This window comes from Piliocolobus tephrosceles, chromosome 20 (genome assembly GCF_002776525.5).
Source record: "Piliocolobus tephrosceles isolate RC106 chromosome 20, ASM277652v3, whole genome shotgun sequence".
Taxonomy (NCBI): Eukaryota; Metazoa; Chordata; class Mammalia; order Primates; family Cercopithecidae; genus Piliocolobus; species Piliocolobus tephrosceles.
The window spans coordinates 51,539,701-51,561,517 of record NC_045453.1 but is presented as its reverse complement, the minus strand read 5'-3'; the positions used below and the strand labels follow the sequence as shown (position 1 = coordinate 51,561,517).

The following is a 21,817-nucleotide window of genomic DNA, read 5'->3' as shown; positions in this document are numbered from 1 at the left end:
CAAAGGGAGTAATCCCCCTCCTTTACGGAGCAGAGCGAATGCAGCCACGCTGCCCCTAAGCACCGCGGCACCAGGGAGGTCTGTCCCTGCTGTCACTGTTGGCGTTTCTCTTGTCCACTCAGGGACTTTGATGCAGGGAGATCCTCTGTGTTGCAATAGCTCTGCACAGAGTGCCCATGTGCTAGGGATGTGGGAATTGTGATGTGTACTTTGGGAAGAAAGGGCATTATTATGAAATGAGTCATTGTATTTTTCTTACTAGAGTTTCTCATAAGAAATCTAAAAACTCTTGTAGCCTCCGTTTTTGACCTATTGCTAGATATAGAACTGGGGAGTCTTTTTGAGAGTTTTTACCTTTATTTGGTTTGTTTTTTCCTCACCTTTTTTCCTTAGAAATATGAAGAACATAAAGTGAATTTTGATTGCGCTCAGCTACATTCCATTCCAACAATATTTTCTTATTTACAAACCCAAGAGCCTATGTGGAAACTGTTTTCTTTCTCAGATGTAAAGTCCTGGAGCCTTTGGGAAATTTAAAATTATTTATTATTTCTATTATTTCTTTGTTAAAGTTGTGTAAATAAGCATAGAACTCTGTATATATCTGGGACATTTCTGGGTCAGGACAAAGCTACTATTTCATTGTGTGTTAGTTACAGCCACTCCTTCTAGTCTCTGGAGATCAGCCTTCCCATCTGTTTTTGCCGTCACATTTTAACATAATTTGCTAAGTCCCAGCTCCATACTGGGAACTCTGGTAGGCACCAGGGAAACAAAGAAAAGTAAGAAAGCTCATTGGCCCTCAAGGAGCTTACAGTTTGGCAGATCAAGGCTGCTGAAGGATATCCTGGTGACCTGAAAATGTCATTCAAATAGGGCCTCCATTTTTCCTTAATATTTTTCCACTCTGCACCTGTATCTTTAAGGGTTCCATTGGATCTCTTCTACTCTTCCTCAGAAGGAAAGTCCAAAATCCCCAGACCTACTTTTTTTACTTTTAAACCGAAACTCTCAAAGTCTGTGATCCTTCTGGAAATTAAAAATGATCTGTAGTGCTAGTACTACCTACAAGTGGGTATCTACATTAAGATATTTGAGTTCTCTACCTTATATTCTTTGAGTTGTGGTCAAGTTGTGAAAATAGCTGTTAAGACTCTGCAGACGTAGGCCAGCCACACAAGGCTGGGTCTCTTCACTGTAGCATCATCTAAGGATTACTGGGGCATCCTGTCAAGAAATAATATTGAAGCACTAACTCAGCTACTTCTCTTAAGGCACACTACTGTTTAGTGGTAAAGAAGTCTTCTAGTTTTTGAATACAAAATAATAAACTACTGAAGGCTGAGTTGTTTTTAGCTTGGCTGTTATAGTTCTCAGCTGTGCATAACCCAGCCCTTTGTGGGCCATAGCCCTCCTGTCATTCAAGGGGGAGGGTATCAAATTATCTCAAAAATCTTTTCTCACCTGGGATTTCTATTGGAGGAAGCAAATAAAACTGTAGCTAAATAAAAACTACAAAATAATTTTGCACAAAGAAGAAATTTTCTTGCAGATTTAAAAATTGTGATTAGCAAAACTTGCAGGGTAGTTATATTTGATCTTAAGAAAGATGTAAGTAGAAGTGATAAGCTAACATTATAGGCCTTATGTTTTTAGAACAGAAGAAGTAAACTACTTAACATTTGACTGTGCACTGACGTTTGTACCCTCATGACAGAATCCTTTAACTTTCCTAAGAGAGCTTTTTCTTAAGTATGAATCAGACCATTTAAGAAAATAATTCTCTATTTTTGTGTTTAGAAAATGAAATAAGTAGTGGATGACTTTTCCAGGTTTTTCATGATCGATCATAGAGTTAAAAAAATTATTTTTCTTATTTCTGTTTTTTTTTTTTTTTTGAGACAGAGTTTTGCTCTGTCGCCCAGGCTGGAGTGCAGTGGCACGATCTTGACCCACTGCAAGCTCCGCCTCCTGTGTTGATGTCATTCTCCTGCCTCAGCCTCCCGAGTAGCTAGGACTACAGGCTCCCGTGACCATGCCCGGCTAATTTTTTGTGTTTTTAGTAAAGACAGGGTTTCACTGTGTTAGCCAGGATGGTCTCGATCTCCTCACCTCGTGATCTGCCCGCCTCGGCCTCTAAAAGTGCTGGGATTATAGGCGTGAGCCACTGGGCCCAGCCTTTGTTTTTCTTATTTCGAAACAACGCTAGCGGTGAATTGCATGGAAGACATTAACAAGAGATTCCTGTAGCACTAGGGAAAGTTCACTGAGTAGAGAGAGGCTGTTTTCATATTTCACGTTTTCTACAATGTTATGAACTTAGATTTTACCTAACAATTGATGACCAATATTGTACATATTCATTGTACAAAAGTTTTTAATCCAAATATATATAAAGAAAATAAAAATTAGCCACAACTCTGAACTCAAAGTCTCTGCTAATGATCTGGATGGTATCTCTTCATACATCATACTTAATAAACTGAGGTCTGTGTGTATGTGTTTTAACTAGGACCCTATTTGTTAATTATGTGTTTCTGTCCATTTTTTTTTACTGATGATTTTGTATTTGACAAACTCTGCTACATGAAGGCTTCTTATCTAGTAAGGAAAGTAACTCTCAGTGAGTTTTATCATTTTCCTTTCACTTGTATGTCAGTGCTATATGGTAGGATACATTGTTTATCCTGAGAATTGTGTTTTCTGTAATGATCTCTGCTTTTGATGATGTTGGTGTTATGTTTTTCAAAATTAGATAAATATTTACTTATATTTTCTTCTGATACTTTTATGGAACGTATTTCAGTTTATGATATGAGGTCCTTTTTATTCTGGGTAGTGACCAGTATTATCCTAATTATGGTCTTTTGGTTTAAGGGACAGCCAAGCTCTGTCTGCCTCTGCCACACCGTCAGTGCACACCTGACAATGAGGCATCTGTAGGAAGTAGGCTCTCCTTTGCCCCTTAGCAGCTGGATTTCGCTGATGCCACTAAGATATTTGGGTTCTCTGCCTTATGCTTCATTTGAGTTGTGGCCAAAATAGCCATCAAGGTTCTGCTGACCTGCATCAGCCACACAAGGCTAGTCCTCACTACCATCATCTAAGTAGAAAGATTAGTGGGACATACTGCCAAGAGACAATATTTAAGCACTAAATAGAACACTTCTCTTAAGTCACACTTTTGTTCAGTGTGAAAGAATTCTTATGGTGCTTGCCCCCTTCCAAGGCTGACTGCCCTGTCCCTTTCCAATCAGTTAAGGCGAAGGCTCAGGGTCAGAACATGTTCAACAGATAGCTAAGGAATAGATTAGGGCCACACCCTCAGCAAGTGGCCTACGATGGGCTGTTGTCCTTGGATAGTTGCCATCCCCACCTGACCTTATAGGGACTGGCAGAGGGATGACCCTCTGAAAATGCTGGTAGTGGGGGTGAAGATGTCCTCTGTTGGTTAGTTTTTCTAGACTAAGATGGAGAAAATAAGAAAAAGTTTCTCAGGTGAGATCAGTTTTAAAAAGATTGTCTTTTGCTTGTCTATTACAGTAACCTGAGTTCTCTTTTGTTAATAATGAAATTATTTTTGTTCTCTTTTCTTAATAATGAAATCTTCCCAAATGTTAGCCAGCAGTATTTGTGAAAAAGATGGTTTGTGCCTCCTCCCACCACTGCCATCCCTGCAAGGGAACCTGCCCTTTGCTGAAGTAGAATAGGATAGGTTAAATGAATGAGGATCGTTAGATAGGATAAGTTGGAATAGGATATATCTTAGTCCCCAATCCTTTGTGATTTTTTGCTCATAGAGTGTCTTTGCATGTGCAGAGGCCCATGGTCTCCATTGATGATCCCTTTACATGATAGATTTGATTAGGAAAAATGTGGTGGGGAATAGAACAACTGGAAAAGGGATTTGAGTTAAAATGTAAAGAACTGGCTTTGACCACTGCCTCTCCCCTTACTCACTGATGACCTTAGACAAGTAATCTGGCTTCTCGGGAGCACTAATCACCTAACTGGTTAAGCAAAAGGTAAACATGATGCCTTCTGTACAGTGTTCTCAAGTTTTCCTAAAGAGCAAGTGCAATAATGAATATTAAAATGTCATAGAAAGTCTAAGGCACTATATAGTGTTAATTTTTATCAGCATCATTTCCTTTCTTCGCTGAAGAAGTCTTCATTTAAATGCAATTAACACCTCATTAACAGACTGCTATACAATCTTCTCCTTCCTGCTTGAAAGGAGAAAAATACCTGACACTGTCCATATGCTTATATTATTAATATTTTCCCAAGAAACTTGGCTCCCTAATTATTTTCTCCACTTGCCAGCTCAACAGCTATAAAAACTGAAGTACCGGAGAGTTAAGTGATAAACCCCCATTTAGCCAGCCAGTCAGTGGTGGGGAAAGAGACACACTAAAGGCAAAAACTTATGACCTTCCGTGGGAGCTCTGTTAGCCCACATCCAGAGGAGGAAGAATAGGAGGAGGAGGAGCAGCAGTGACCACCCAGCTAAACACCTTCAATTTCCATTAGCTGCAGACTCACATTGAGATACGGCTTTGGAGGAAGGACCCAGTCACCTCTCTAAAGTACATAGGAATCAAGAGACAGCAGACTTCTCAGGCTTGAATTCCTAAAAGCACATCTTCATCAGAACACCCACAGTGATAGCACAGAGAGTTCATTAGTAAGCAGATGATTTAGAATTCAGTACTCATTTTCCCAAGGAAACAGTGTCATAACTGGGGATGAGGTTCCCAGACTAGTTCACAAAAGCTGTTACTATCATGAGCTCTGAGTCTTGGAAAGAGGAGGCCTTAGTATCTGTGTCCCAGGGAAATGGCAAGAGCTATTCCTTCCATATCCCTGGGCAGAAGGCCAGCTCAGAGCAGAATTTTGAAATGAGACAATCATCTGTGGTGTGTTCTCTCTAGCTCTTAGGCCCTTTTCCCATCAGTGCCCAGGACTGCTGTGGGCTCCCTTTTGGTTAGCCCTACTCCCTACGCAGCTGGACTTCATGTTTACCCACCTCTCTCCACCACATCCCTGTTCAGGCCCATGTGCTCAGTCAGGTGAGATGTTAGGAAAGACATTATCCTTCTTTCATCATCCCGAAGGAGGGCTGTCTGCCTTCCCTCAGGTGTTGGCACTTTTCAACCGCAAGCCTTTGTCAGAGAAGGCATTTTTTTTTTTTAACAAGAAGACCTCCTAAAGTGGCCCAGCTCTGCCTGGGGTAATTCCTATTCTGTTTTCTCTATTTTTTACAGATGTTTCCCTTCTACTTTTAAACTGGGGTTACTAGCCTATGATTCATGAATTCCTTAAAATTTAAAAAAAGCGTTTTTTTTTTTTTTTTTTCTGGTCAAAGTTAAATAGCTTCCATCCAATTCTCAGAACAGTTGATAAGCCTCACAATGTCAAGTGTTGGCCCACACCCATAAATTCTTCAAAATGTCCAAGTTTGTCACTTATTTGGCACCAGAGAGTCGAGTATAGAGTCTAAGGTTGGTCAGGATATATTTTTAGGTTCTTGAGGGTAGGTGAATGTAAACTGGAAAATCCCTGTGAAATGTATACTTCCTGCAAAATAACTTCCTTGATTATTTTTACCGATTTCATGTTTAGGGTGATACTGTTTGCAACCACTTATGGGTGCTTCCCCACGTCTGCACAAGAGCTTCATTGGCATCAATTCAGAAGAAAAGAAAACCTAAAAAATGATTTTAAAGAGAAAATGAGAGTGTTCACTACTAACCCAAGTGGCAGCATTATCAGCAGCCCTGGCTCTACTTCCCCTTAGAGACCCGCCCTTTTCATGGGAAGGCAGAGAAGTGAAGTCCTCAGAGGACAGGCTCAGGGCCAGACACGTGTGGAATGAAGGCTTACCCCTCACTGTGGGAACTGGGCAGATGGCTTGGCCACACAGAGCATCAATTTCCTCAAGTCTGAAATGGGGAAGGTCATGTCTGCTTCGTGCACATCTCATGTGGACTCACATACCAGGTGCCAGCCCCTGTGCCAAGTGTTTTGCCTTTGGTCTCAGAAAAAATGTCCATCATCATTGTCATCTTTAGAGAAAAACAACTTCAGTCCCAGTGGAATTCATATGATGCCATTTTTCATTTCACCTCCTGTTTGCTTCTGTTCCCTTGAGTCAATACACACATACTTGTGTGTTTCCATCCTTTGTTTTAATTGTTCATTGTGACTGTCCCACCTGTTTTGCACTTTTTACTTCGTTATTATCAAAAAATTTAAAAAGTATTATAAGTGAAATTTAGGAAAGAGAGACTTCTCCCTCATTTTAAAGACAGGTGGCTTCTGCGTGGCCATGTTGCCTCGTGGTCTGAGATTGTGGTCATTGGCATTCATGCTCTGTTTGGGCTGCTTTTCTGTAACTAACTGAGCCTTTTGTATGTGTCACATTTCACATTGCCGATGCTCCTGAAAATCATGTGGTGTCCACTAAAGTATGGTTGTAACGTTTCTTTTTGCCTCGTTATGAGTTAAAATAGTTCCAGTTTCATACTTTGACACGTTATATGCCCCCCAAATAAGCTGATAATATATTATACTTTTAATCTGCTTTTATTGTTGGCAAAAGGTTCTAATTATTTGCAGAGGGCTGACGCATACAATAACCTATTCAGTGCGACAAACCTGAGAAGAGATTGTATCAGTCTTGAACCTTTTCATTTTCAAGAGACCAAAAGGCCAACTCAAAGCAGCTTAGCAAAAAAAGGGAAGGTTTTTGTCTCATGCCCCTGAAAAGTCCAGACTTTAGGTACAGGTTGATCAGAGACACAAAGAATATCGTTAAGTCTCCATTTCTCACCGTCTTTGGCTCCAGATTCCACTGTGTTGGCTTCACTCTCCGCTTATGTGTGGTGGTTGATCCCGGCAGTCTCAGGTCTGTTTCCTTCCAGTGGGAGGAGATGAGGCCTCTTGCCAGGACAGCTGTGGCTGATGCATCTGTTTGAGGCTTGTGAATTCAGTAGTTTGATTGGCCTGAGCCATAGGCTCATTTCTGGAGTAAGGTATGGAAACAAGATCTCTCGAAATGCATGAGTATGTATGGAGGTTGAAGATATGATTTTCCAGAACAAAATCTGAGCATTGCTTCCAGGAACTGAATGAGTATCCACTATAGAGGTATTATTATTATCTCTCTTTTTACAGATGAAGAAACTGGTACTCAGAGAATATGTCAGCTGTCCAAATATCACAGTCAGGTAGTGACCAAGAGGTGACTGGAGCCAAAGTGCTCTTCTCTTTCTGTAAGTCCACATCTTACTATGGTGGTAAATGATACTGCAGCCATTGGGCAAAGTGAAGACAGTACTACTGCACAGAGAGCAGGTTTCCTAGACTCATTTCTGCCCCTGACTATATGCATGGCCTCAGTTTTTGTGGGTCTCATTCTTCTCATCCACCACATAGTGACAATACCTGCCCTGATGAATACTCCTTGGGGCCCAGATGAAATGCTGGGGAAAGGACTTTGAGAATCACATGATTTCTTCATGAATACAAGGCACTCTTGCCTTCTCTCCAGCCCCATATGGTTTGTGAAGGCATCAGCTTTGAAAATGCATTCAACACTCTCCAGTTTCCAAAGTTAGTTCATACACCTCACAGCATTTAAATTTCCCAAACAATCCTGGAAGGTAGATGAGAAACCAACCATCAAAGGGTTGAGAAGCTGGCTCTGGGACAAGTCAACAATGAACATGAGACCTTAGACTCCACTCCCTCTCACCTCTGTGCTGGGACTCGTGTGCCTGGAGCCTCTGCCTGATTCGATCAACTCTGGGTGGATCATTCTCAGCAGATGTGATTAGGAGGAATCGAAAAGCAGTAACATTTTGAATATACCCTAAGTTTTCTAATATTCTACTGTGAATTGCCTACTTTTAAAATCTTCTGGTTGGGTTATTAATTATTATTATTGAGATGGAGTTTCACTCTTGTTGCCCATGCTGGAGTGCAGTGGCGTGATCTCGGCTCACCACAACCTCTGTCTCCCAGGTTCAAGCGATTCTCCTGCCTCCCGAGTAGCTGGGATCATAGGCATGCCCCTCCACTCCCAACTAATTTTCGTGTTTTTAGTAGCGACAGGATTTCGCCATGTTAGTCAGGCTGGTCTCGAACTCCTGACCTCAGGTGATCCACCCTCATCGGCCTCCCAAAGTGCTGGGATTACAAGTGTGAGCCACCGCACCCGGCCATTAATTATTTTCATTTGGGGTTAAATGTAACAGAATCGGAAGAAACTCATGTACATAACCATGGGAAAAACAGATCCAACTCTCAAAAGATGAAGACTGAGAATTCATGAAGTCCTACCTTGAGAACAATTTTAATGACATTGAAGAGCTTTTTTTCATCCCGTTATTGCCTCCACATGATGTTTTACAATCCTAAAAACAAGAGTTTGGTGGGATGGCTTCTGCCATATGCTTCCAGTATGGCTATGAAGGGTACCAGGAGGATCATACCGGGTGGGCCATGTGGTCAGGATGAGCTGGGATTGGCTGGTGCACCCCAAGAACTCTTGGAGTGACAGTAGCCTAATGCCATGGCCCCAAAGATCGACCCCCATAAACTCCAACCTCAACTAATATTATTGTCTTAGAGCCTTCAGCCAGTTGCTGGAGAGCTGGCTGCAAGTCATTCCCAACATAGGCCATGTTTGTCAGATGGGTAGTGGTGTTACCATCTCATGCTGTGTGTCCATGTCACACCAGTTTCTAGCCAGCAGCCTCTGACCCTGGGGTGTGGTATTAATATCTGCCTCACCAAGCTGTATTGAGGATGACAGTGGTGGGTGCCCCCACTTCTCTGCTCCCCCTTACTGCAAAATTCTTCCAAAGTGGTGTTGTCTAGACCTGTGCTGGCCAGTACTTGTAGCCACTGGCTACATTTGACTATGGAGTATTTAAAATATGACAAGTCAGAAATAGTGTAATGTAAGTATAACGTGCACACCAGACTTCGCACACTTAGTATATAAAACATCTGAATTTTTTTACATTGATTACTTATTATAATATTTTATATTATGTTAAATATATATTATTGAAATGTAATTTCACCTTTAAAAGTGTCCTTTTACTTTTTTAATGGGTCTGTAGAAAATTTCAAGTTGCCTATACAGTTCACATTCTGTTTCTCCTTGGGAGTTCTGGTCTCCAGTCTGTCTCCATACCGGAGAAGTGCCAATGCAGCCATTTGCACTTCTCCCTTGACCCCATCTTGGGTAGGCTTGGATCCCATCACTTCACCAAAAACAGCTTATGTCAAAGTCACCTTCCTTCCAGTGATTAGTTTTCACTCATAACCAGTTAGTCGGCAGTGTTCCAAACAGTTGTCACTTTCATTGGCATTTTGTTCTTCACTTCTGTGTCACTCTCTCTTGCCTCCATGTCACTCTCTCTTGCCTCCAGGAGCATTATGCTGTCTTGATTTTTCTCCTCCTCACTGGTGCTTCCCTCATAGTCTATTTTCCTGAATCCTCCTCATGTTCTCAACTTCTTTTACTCATCTAAAATCATTTCCAAAATCTGACTGACTCTGAGGACTGTGTCTGCAGCTCAGACCTCCCTCGCCAGAAACCTGTATCTTACCTGCCTGCTCAGCACCTGCATTTAGATATCCAGGAGGACTCTTACACTATCTTGGTCCGTTAGTGTTGCTGTAACACAATGCCCAAGACTGGTAACTTATAAAGAACAGGAATTTATTATTATTCTCAAGGCTGAGAAGTCTAGGATCGAGTCACCAGCAGGTTGGGGTCTGGCGAGGGGCTAGTCTCTGCCTCCAAGGTGATGTCTCATTGCTGTATGCTCCGGAAAGGAGGAGCAGTGTCCCCACAAGGTAGAAGGAAAATAGTTCCAGCTCCTACCTTCAAGCCCTTTCATAAAGACACCTAATCCCATTCATGAGGGTGGAGCCCTCATGGCCTAATTACATCTTCAAGGCCCCACCTCTTAATACCATCACATTGGCAGCACCTGAATTTTGGAGGGGACAGAGTCATACCATAGCAACGCCTAAAACTGATTTCTTGGTCTTATGCCCCAAGCCTGACCCTAAATTTACTGTTTTCTGCATTGGTAAAGGCCAACTTCCTTCATCCAGTTATTCACACCAAAGATTGTGGAGTCACCAATGACTTTTCTTTCTCTCACTCTCTATATCCAGTCCATCAGCACATTTTGTTGGGTCTCCCATCAAATTATATTTCCAGTCTAACCACTGCTCCCCAAAGAAGCAGGCTCTTCTCCAGGACCCATCGCCTCTGAATGAATCAATCATTGCCAAGGCCTCATCACTAGTCTTCCTCCTCATAACCTTGTCCCTCTACAATGCCTAAGGTATTCCTTTTAAAATGTCAAGCCCCTTTTCTTCTAGGAAGCTTCCATGGGCATATCATCTTCCTCACAATAAAACATGCCATCCTTGCAAAAGTCACACAAGATCTGCCTTTTCACCACCAGTACACACACACACCCCTCTTTCCTGCTTCCTGACCTCTTCCCCTGGTTTACTCTCCAGTTTCTGTACCTTCCAGGCATACTCCGTCCTCGGAGCCTTGGTGTTCACTCTTCCGCCTGCCCAAAATGCTCTTCCCTATCTGCTCCTGTGGCTTGTCCTTCACTCAGGTCTCAGTGTAAAGCCCACTTTGTTACCTACCACGGCCTTCCCTGACCGCCATATCTAAAATAGCACCCCATGGCCCTTTAGATGTTTATTTCTCCTCATAACATCATCACCACCTGACACATGTTTATTTGTTTGTTTGTTGTCTTCTCCGTTGAGATAGGGGCTCTGTGAAAGCAAGGTCCTTTCCCTCAAGGGCCTCAAGCATTGCCAGGTACAGAGTTCAGTATTGCCTGATTGGATTATTCTGTGGGATTCTGCTCAGTTATCAATTCTGTGTGCCCTTAGGGCAGAAGTTCAGTAATTCGGCTGAGTATCAGAATCACTGAGGGGCTTGCCCAAAATATACATGCCCTGATGCTGCTTCCTAGAGATCCAAATTCTGGGGTGGAACCTAAAACATTTTTTAGCACACTCCCCACATGATTTTGATGCATGGGATAAACGGACTACACTTTGCAAAAGGCTGTGTCATTGTACCAGTTTGTATTTATCTGTTGCTCTGCCTTGCTGAGTATTGTGTTATGTATATCGGCAGTTTTTGAATCACCTTGGAACCTAAATATAGATGCCCTCGCCCCACCCCAGATCTCATGAATCAGAACTTCCAGGGAGGGATCTTGGGAATCTCCATTTTCAAAAGACTCGTTCTGTGCCTCTGATGCAGCCAGTCTTCCCACTGGCCTGCAGGAGCCCCTCCTATGCTTTATAGACTGCATGAGGAGGTTGGAAGCTCAAGAGCAGGTGTTTTCTCTGCCATTTTAAGCCAACTTCTCTCCCTATCTCCCATTAATCCAACAGTGTTCTGTTCAAAACTAGTTTTTAGTGAGTCACTGTGGGGTGACTCCTTGGTTTATCCACAGTTTCAATGTGCTTTTGGGACTTAAACATTACCCGTTGCCCAGTATTTCTTTTTTCTTTTTCTTTCTTTTTTTTTTAAAAGACAAAGTCTTACTCTGTCACCTAAGCTGGAATGCAGTGCCACAGTCATGGCTTACTGCAGCCTTGACCTCCTGGGTTCAAGTGATCCTCCCACCTCAGCCTGCTGAATAGCTGGAACTATAAGTGCGCACCACCACGCCTGGCTAATTTTTTGTAGAGATGAGGTCTCACTCTGTTGCCTAGGCTGGTCTTGAACTCCTGAGCTCAAGCTATCCTCCCACCTTGGCTTCCCAAAGTGCTGGGATTACAAGCATGAACCACTGCACCCAGCCCAGTATTTCTAACTGCATCTCAAATCAGCCTGTTCTCTGGTTAGAGGCAAGAAGGATATCTTAGTCACCTAGCTCATCCTGGTGGGGACTCTCTTTGCAGTCCTTTCTATCCTGGAATTTAAAATGTGTTTCCCAGATCAGCCCATACAGGAATACGGTAGTATCACCCATCATCATACTCAAACATTCATCTGTTCAGCCTTCCCCTTGGTTCTGTACTGGGACATGTGTGTTGACTGTCTTCATCATTGGGGTGGTGGTCTCCAGAATACCCCCAAAGATGGAGAAAAGTCCTGATCCCTCGCCCTGTGGCCTGTGTAGGCTGCTTAGGTTATTTGAAGGAGGGTATCTCCCTAGAGGCCAGGGCTTTGCCCTATTTCTGTTTGGTTTTGCCCTGGAACTATGTACTGACATTCTTTATAGAGAGAAACTTTTGAATCAAAACGCTTCAAAGTACAACCTAAAAGTAAAACAAAATAGGAGGTAGGGTGGGGATGAGGCAGATGACTGGGAAGGAGTATACCAAGGAATGATATTTGTGGAATATCTGAGTCCGTGGGGACTCAGAATGTCCTCATTCTGGACTTTGGATGACCAACTCTTTGGTAGTCTCTTTGAACATGTTGGGTTTATCTTCATTCTTTATAAGAGCTGATGGAATAATTATTCATGGCAGAATCTGAAAAGTAGTAGGGTCATCCTGTAAGCCCAGAAGGCACTTGCAACCCCTCTTAGCACACATTATATATCTGCATCTTGGCGTTGTGCCTCCGGATAAGCCTCAGATTGCATTTTGATGCCAGATGTGAGAAGCCATTAGTAATCAGGACGACTCCCTTTAGGAAATCCTGTTCCCAGGTGATAGCTGCTTCCTAAGGAATACTTGTTTGGGGGCTGGGGAGAGTGGCACCGGAGGCTTTGATTTAGAGACAAAGGGGAGTGAATTGACCCTAGAAATGTTAGAGTAAGAGATTTCTAATGAGACCTGACAGCTCAGGGGCTGAAGAGGGAGTCTAATCTTTTTTTTCCTGCCCACCCAGTCTTCATACAAATGTAAATATGCCTCCTTCAACAAATTGCCAAATGTGGTTTTCATTTGTAAGCAGGAGACCCCGCCTTGCCTTTCTCTTTCTTTTTCTTTTCTCTTTTTTTTTTTTTTTTTTTTTTTTTAATGAAAACTAAGTCACAGATTTTACACTTTTTGAACAGGACATTTCCTCCTGTCACTGTCACCTTTTCTGTTGTCCCATTTCTTCCAAGGACATTTTCCCTCATTGTTGTCAGAGGAATTTGGGATGAGAGCCGACTGCTCTGCTTCTTAAAGGAGTTTTTGAAGTTCCCATAGGAAATGCATAGTGCTCTTTAAACTGAATTTTTAAAATAAATAAATAAATAAAGGCAGTGATTGAATTTAATATGAGATTTGAAGAGAGTGTCACTATCGCAGCATAATACTTTATGTGGCATATGCAGTATTCATTGTTGTTATTTATGACCCTGTCTGCCTTGCATTGTGGATTTCTTCCAGCCTTGGGGAATTTACATCATTCCTAATAGCAAAAGGCTTTCTGGTTCCCACAGAGTTGTTCAAAGCCTGACTCATGCTCCTTATGTTAATTGTTCAGCTCTGAAAATACAGCACTTACAGGGTGTGGTTGTAAGGGGAGAATCTACTGTACGTACAGGGCATGTTTAGAAGTGTTTCACACGTAAATCTCGATTCCTCTCTCTCTCTCATTTGAATTTTAAGATGTCACTCATTTTGGCCAACCAGTAAGTCTTAGAAAACAAACAAAAAAAAGGGAATATAATCCAATAAAACATAGAATATTCTGTTCATTAGCGTAAAACTCACTTGGGTTATAACCAGATATGACTTTGAGTGACACCGGCCCAGGTCTGAGGTGGATAGGCACAACTGAAGAGCATGAAGAGCCCATCCTCAGTGGTGCAGGGCAGTGATTAGGCAAAGCACATCCCCTCAGCCTGTAGGGTAACCAGGCGTGGTACTCATGGCTGCCACCCACCAGGTGCTCTGGGGCTGTCACTGCTAGTTCCAGTGTAGGTCTAAAGCAAGGACCTACTGACAGTTTACTAAAGCTGTTTCTGGTGGTAGCAACATTTTATTGGAATTCGATGGGGAAGAATACTTAGTGTCTCAGAAAATGAGAGGAGTTAACACTCGTCTGGATTATGTACTTGATAACCAAAAGGGGCAGAGATTCCAAAACTGTGAAATGGGTTAATGTTGGCAAGGTAGGTAGGCTTTTACATTTTCTAATTACTTCCTTATGATGCTTCCATGGGAACACAAAAGGCTAGATAGGCAGATAATCTATGAATTATATAAAACCAGAGTGGTGGTTAGTATAAGGAAAAAAGTCCTGAATTTTTTAGTAGCCAAGAATCACAAACTCCAGTTTTCAAAATACCAGTATTAAAAGATTTGACTCTTGCTGTGGTCTTGGGTGTTACAACATTTTTTTTTTTTTTTAGACGGAGTCTCACCCTGTCACCCAGGCTGGAGTGCAGTGGTGCCATCTCAGCTCACTGCAAGCTCCGCCTTCTGGGTTCATGCCATTCTCCTGCCTCAGCCTCCTGAGTAGCTGGGACTACAGGTGCCCACCACCACGCCTGGATAATTTTTTTTGTATTTTTAGTAGAGACAGGGTTTCACCATGTTAGCCAGGAATGGTCTCAATCTCCTGACCTCGTGATCCGCCCACCTTGGCCTCCCAAAGTGCTGGGATAACAGGCCTGAGCCACCACGCCCAGCCACAAAATATTCTTTATTTTTGCAGATAGAGAAAATATGGGGAATTCTTAGGATGGTAAGGGTGTAGACCACTGTGTCACCAGGTCTTCCTGGAAGAACAGAGCTCACAGGCACGCTGCCCCACACAGTAGGATTCTGGGGCTTTTGTCACAGCCTGAGCCTCACAGTTACCAGATATTGGCCAAGACTTCCCAGATGGTTTAGAATCAGCATTCTTTGCCTTACAGTTTTGTATGTTTATGGCACATATTAATGTTTGAAATGTGGACTGGGAGTCTAAAAGAAGTTACAATTAACCATAAAGTTCTAGGTATAAAAGGTTAAAATAGCTTACCACTGAGCAGTTTCATTCAGTCTTTACAAAAATAAATGTGTTCATTGGGGCATTCAGAGTGTAACTGTTTTCTCTCATGTTCAGCTAATAGATTTCTGGTTGAACCTTTGTTATCTTTTGGAGTAGACAGAAAGAGTTCTCCATGGAGTGTCTGATTACTTTGCTGAGTGTGCAGAGAGTTCACTTCCTCCCAGTGCAAAGCTCCGGAGAAATGCTCTGAAAGAAATGTAGGTGCAACGTGTTTCCTTTTTCTCATTTTTGACTGCCTCTATGTATGGATAGATAACATGAAGTCCAGAATGAAACAGAGTGCCTGGAACTGAAGCACAAACTCCCCTCCATCATGTACTTGCTCTCCCCTCCCTCCTGACTCTCTTGCTTTCTGGACAATATGGATAGAGTCCTTGCTTCACAGGTGTGTTGCAAGGAGTAATTAATGACATGTTCTTTGAAGATGAAAAGCACCTGTTGGTGGTGTGTTTCATACCACTTTCAGAGGGACTACAGACAGATCTAAAAAATACATTCCTTTCCTAAGATCCTTGTTCCGACTTTAATATAATTACAATAATCCTCATGCTCCTGGTGTCAACAGTAAGAGCATGAATATTATATGTATTTGTTTTCACACCGAAGCTAGCCAAAATAAATATTTCAGCTTTCAATGTTTTGGTGGTTGAGGAAATTTTTTGCCATTCACAAACCTGTAAATATATGCTGAAGTTAAGATCTGTAGTCTCTAATTCTCCCTGTGCAACTTCTATCCCGCCCCTCAAAGTTCATTTTATCATCAGAGTGAAGTTACATTGTCTGTTGTGCATGCCGTTAGAAGCAAAGGGCTTATATACAGCTATATCGACACTCTTTTGTCTTCCACGGTTGCATTTTATTGCCTTTCATGCTGGCTATCTGGAATTTCTTCCAGGACATTTCAAATTATATTAACTAAGTCCTACTCCCATTTGTTGATCAAGTTTGATCAACAAACATGACACCAGCTAAGTGGTGGTTGTATTTGGGTAACATCTTGAAATAGCCTGAGAGAAATTCGAGGAGATTATTCTTTACTCACAAGTAGAAATTGTGTGTATGTGTACATTCGTGTTCATAGAGCCTGAGTCTACTCCTGGAAAAAAAAAAAAAAAAAAAATCAGCATATAAGCAGTACTGACCCTTAACATCGGAAATGAATACCTGTTTGCCTTAGTTAAAATGTGAACACCATCATAAATCCATTTTTAACCCAATGATTGATAAGCAGGTATATCCTAGTATAATGGAAAATGTGAAGGTTTTTGCTTGATTCCATCTGCATTTAAACATACACTTGTGGTGGGGGGTGTTTCCAGATTTGCTGGGGAGGCAAGAAGGCAGGTAGTGCCTGCCTCCTTTTCCAGGTGTAGGAAATGTAGAGGGAATTTGGAGGAAACTGTGCCGTGACAGCTTCACAAACCATAAAATCATTTTTGTTTGTTTCAGTGTGAAAAGAACTGAAACAAAAAGCAGCGTTACGAGCAAATCACAGACCAGAAGAGACACTGTGGAAACATCTAGTGACTCAGTGATTGCAGAGATAGCAAGGAGGAGGAATGATGGTCAGGCTTCCTCCAGTCCCGCATCAGAATCCACAGGACAAGCAAAGGATTACATAAAGGCAGCTGAGAGCCACTGGGGGCTTCCTGTTCAAAAGCTGGAAAAAGTTAATCAGACCCAGCCAGAAGTCACTAGTGGCCAGCAAAAACCTCATCCTGGGGAGCAGTTAAAGACAGGGCTTCTAAGTGGGAGCCCTGTCTGTAGCTGTGAGTCAGCATCACCAGGTCCAAAACAAAGTCCACGAGTGGCCAAAACCCAACAGAAACGCAGGAACTGCAGCTCTGCGGAAGACTTCGACCACCACAAGAGAGTTTCTCTTGGAAGTGATCGATTAGTCCCAAGAGAAATAATAGTGGAAAAAAGCAAAGCTGTCAGGGTTTTGCCAGCTTCAGAGTTGTCAGATCCAGGGTTACTTTTGAAACAAAATTTGGCAAAAACCACGTCTAAGGAAGAGTTGCATGTTTTGGAAAGTCTCTCCTCCAGACATCTTATGAAAAATAACCCAGGGCAGGCACAGCAAACCGGCTCAGCCACAAACACTGAAAGATTATCTACAATTCAGAACAGCCCAACCAAGAAAAGAAAGAAATACGAAAGAGTCCATTAACACCAAAGAGGATTGTACCATTGGAGTTGAGGACATAGTAGCCAAACCTGTGACGAGAGCTGCGTGTATAGATGCCGGGATTTTAGAGGAATTAATTAGAATGATTACACAGGAAGTGTGTTATCTGTGTTATGGCTATGGTCTGTTTTCAAAGCATTTCAAACCAGGAGGCTATATGCTTGTTCTAACAGCATTGCTTCTTTATCATTATATTTTATGACTGTCTTCAGAGAATTAGTATAATGACAAAGAGCCATCCCCCTTGTCAGGGAGGAGACTGTGCAAGGACTGCATGAAGAAACTGATCATGAGCCCCGTCTTGGCACATCACTGTGCAGAGCACACAATGGACCATGCAAAGACAGTGCCACTCACCTCCAGGGGTACAATCCATCCTCCTGCTCCTCAGCCTGAGTAGGAGGGCAGTGGAGCAACAGGCTAGTGGTTCTTAGCGTGTGGTCCTGGGACCAGTTTTGCTGTCTGGAAATGTGCTACACATTTGGTTATTGGGCCCTGCCCCATGCTGAGTAACTACCTTTGGGTGATTCTGAAACATGCTTGAGTTTGAGAACCACTGGACTAATGGAACGCTCCCTCCAGTGCTTCCTCCAGCCTGGCTGCCATGGCCTCCAGCTCACCAGCTGGGGCCAGATGTGCACATGCATCCCCTCCGACTCCCTCAAACTTGTAAAACGCTTGGGTTTGGTGTATGGGCCACTCTCTTCCCGAGTTCTACAGTATGGTAGCCATGGCATCCACGAAAGTGTTACTTACCCTTATAATTGTTAAAGTTGATGGGCGATTCTGCCCAACTTTAGGGAGGACATCAGAGAGGCTCGTTGTTGCCTGTAGCTCAAGCATGTCCCAGTCCCTGCTCTCGCGCCCACCTCCAGGATTTTGGTTTGGGGCAGACTAGAACCTAATGGGAACTCAGTGACCAGTTTCCAGTTTCCCAGTTGGAAAGCTTCACAGGCAGTTCAAATTTCAAGACAGAGCCTTCCCTTTACAATGTCACCCACTGTCTCCAGTGGGCTTGCTGAAATGTCACATAGTGAATTATAGCAATGACTTATTTTGGATGGACACCTGCTAAAACTTTCCAGTAACCGAATTTCATCCTAAAATAGGAAAGAAACAATATTCAAGGTCCATTCATTCAATACATCTTTTTTTTCTGTTCAACATGGGGTGGTCCTTTGAAATAGCACCTCCCCTAAGTAATAAGGAAAACCAAGTATATTCCTAAAGTGTTGAAGTTAGCAGAAAAATCACCTAGAAAAACCCAACAAAATGAAGAGAATACAGAAACAGGCATAGTGTAGGTTCATGCTTGAGATGGATCAGTGGTTTATTCCATCCCTTTCTGTCCTTCCCCACATCTCCTGTCCCCACTTGTTGAGACTCAGTAAGACTCACAAAGCAGCAGCCGTATTTCATGGCACCATTTTGGATCATGAAATTCCATCTTGGTCACCAAGCCTGACTGCGGTGGTAGATACTGTTACTTTGATGTTCCAAACCCTGCCTAGAAACCTGTTCCTGTCCCATGATCCCAGCCTAACCAACACTACTTGAAACGGCCCTGCCTACTGGTGTCCTATCCTCTTCCCTCTTGGCTTTTTTCCTACTCCCAGCGGAACCCAGTCAAGGGATTCTGTAGAAAAGGGAGCCCCACAGAATACTAGCTTCAATGGAGCTGACTCTGCTTATACAATAGGGTTGGGCTGCACAGAGTTGAAACCCCCTGAGTACTGGGTAGAATGTGTATTTCCATGGCCCACCGTAGGCCGCTCTCAGAGCAGACAGTATTCTAGGTGTGCTCTTTATTGAACACAGGACCACAGTGTGTCATTGAATCTTCTTAAACAGAAGCAATTAGAATGATTTATATATAGGGAGGGCGCAAGTAATAAATAACCCAGGAGATAGACCAAGAAGCAGCTCTCTGGCAAAGAGTCTGGAATTAAAAAGACAGCTGTACTAGAACAATAGCCACTGCCTGCTCCAGAACTAGGGGGGAGATATTTGAGCTGGAGCCGCCGGAGAAAATTTCTATTGAGAAGTTTTTATTTGTTTGTTTTGTTGTATTTTTTGTTGTTGTTGTTTTTGTTTTCTTCTAATCTTTCTCTGAAGTATCACTCTGGTATTGAGAAATTTTTATTTCATTAGCTAACCTGGGCTTGGTGGTTAAGGCTGATACTTGTACTTAGAATGATTCTCTGTCAAGAAAAGTCTTGACTTTAGAGTTTGTTATATTTGGGGATATAACAATTACTGTGATCTAAGAGAGAAAATAGCACCTCTGGTTGTAGATAGCTGTGGTTTTCCTCACAGCCCTCACATCCCTTCATGTAAAAGGGATTTTAACAGGATTTACAGAGGGAATGGCTCTCAGTTCCCACACTGTGACATGTGCTTGAGGAATTTTGCCTTTAAGCATTTTTCTTGCACATGGTTTAAACACCCCTGGATCTCTTGTTATTTGAGTGGTTGCGTGATTCTTTGGATATTTGGAAGTACAAAGGGGTAAATGGATGCCAGAGGTTTTTTGTTGTTGTGGCTTATTAGGTAGGATATGAAGAGTTCTCACTGTTGGGAATGGTATGTGTTTTGACATTCTTAATGATCTTCATAATTTGGCATCTGAAAGTCTGAAACAGTGTCAGTATTCTTCATCAAAAAGAACAAGTTCTTCAACCACTTACCTAGTACCCCAAATTATATTCAAGTCCCTGTGACTCCAATGCTTGGAGAAGTCATTCATCTGATTCAATTAATGTTACAACTTTGAATTTCCTAACTTTCTCAGTGCCATGGATTCTAAGCCACTTCCATGTGCTTTCAGGTGGCATCTTAATAGATTGGTGTTGAGGTTATTTTAATGTCCATAAACAAGAAAGGTCTGGAAACAATCTGTATTATTTTTCTTTCACACTTTCTTATCTTTGCCACTGGAGGTTAACTGTCGTCCAGATATGAATATAAATTGTGAAATGTAAAGAAGCAAACATTTGGGGGTAGGGGAGTAAGTGCTGCAGTTCTTTTGTTCACTGATTTTAATACTATAGAAGTGTATTTCATTTTATAAAAAGCAAGAATCATAAAAACCCTCTGTAAATTGATTTATGGAGAATATAGCTTATCTCCGAAGTATCTCAAGATATATCTTGGGGACCACAATGCGATCACAGTGTTAATTGTTTGCTGTTGGTGTCATGGTTGGATTTTAGCATGGATTGTTATGCATATCAGTGGCCTTTGATTTCAGAAAGAGCTTGGTGAGGGCAGAACACGTAAGGAAAGGAAACCTCCGCTCAAGAGAATGGCCTGGGATCACAATGTCGCCATTCCCAATTCCCTTGAATTCCTTCTTGGCAGGCCCTACTGTAATATTTCCACAAAACTGTAATGAGTGGCCCTTCTTTGGAGGTAACAGATGCCTTTCCTAAGAACCCAAAATTCTCTTCAGCGTGCTGTGACTTGAATATGGAAATCATTTTAATTTCTTCTTTTCTCTTATGAGGAAATTTCCATGCTTGGTTTGTCAAGACAAGAGAGTTCATTCCTTATTATTGAAACATTAATGAATTGAAACACGTTGAAGCAAGTAAAAAATCAAAATTAGATTGGTTTATCTTAAATAGTTAAAAGTCTTCCTTAGTACAAAATAAATTAAGCGTTGTAAAATGAATTTAATTCAGGTAATTACTCAGTACAGAAATCTAATCATATATATCATTGGTATTGCAATTTAAGGGTATAATTAAATTCTCAGAAATCTGCAGGACTTCCTCTAATTTGGTTTCTATATTTATTTAACAAGACAGGGAACAAATATGTGTCGATGTGCAGCTTAACAGAGGGGACTTGAATGGATAAAATTATCTTTAATTATCTAGAGCTACCCAGTACTGGGCTTGAATTTAATCATATTCACATGTTTCCTTTGGCAGCATAATATTACCATACACCATATTACCTTATAATTGCCATTACAATTCCTTATCAAAGATGTTAATTCTTTACTTGAGCAAAAAATCAGTAAACCATATGTCTGACCCTAAAGTATTTGATCAGGGAACAGAAGGTGTGAATTGGACAGATCCCCCTAATAACTTTCTTCAATCAAGTTAAAAAACCAAACAGCTATGTAAGTCACCAGGAGAGCTCTTTTTCTCTTATCTTCTCATTTGTTTTGCTTTAAACTGTTTAAATAGTTCAAATGGTTGTGCATGCCTAGGGGATGAAACTTACATAGTAGAAACATACTGCTTTATGAATAAAGAGTAAAATTGTTTTTAAAAATTAGTGTGTATCACTTCTGTTCTTCAAAAATAAGTGAATTAACCCCAAGAAATACACATTCAAAGTGCCCTTTTCTAGACAACTATTTTAAATTATGCTCTATTTATAAGAAGTGTTTGTGTTTTCTTTGTTGAAATAATTCTGCAGCTTTGAATACTATGTAAAATAATCAGAGGAGCTTTCCATTTAACCACTGGCCTTCAGGATGTAGGTATTGAAAACCCAGCATGAAGCCTTTGGATTAAATTGACCCATCAGTTATTGGGGTGCACCTTACAGTGTGGACTTGCTCCCAGTTCTGCTCCCAGCTATGAGCTAAGATAGAC

The 21,817-nt window shown here is 41.8% G+C and overlaps 1 protein-coding gene across 3 annotated transcripts in view; it reads left to right on the top strand.

The window, feature by feature from the left end:
* Positions 1-21,485, top strand: part of SLX4IP (SLX4 interacting protein) — a 205,837-nt gene extending 184,352 nt beyond the window's left edge. For all 3 annotated transcript variants that reach the window (XM_023217854.2, XM_023217853.2, XM_023217852.2), the window contains 2 exons: positions 15,113-15,213; positions 16,466-21,485. In XM_023217854.2, coding sequence (XP_023073622.1) covers positions 15,113-15,213; positions 16,466-17,186 — 822 coding nt within the window. In that variant the 3' untranslated portion in view covers positions 17,187-21,485. The remainder of the gene's footprint in view (positions 1-15,112; positions 15,214-16,465) is intronic.
* The last annotated feature ends 332 nt before the right edge of the window (positions 21,486-21,817 follow it).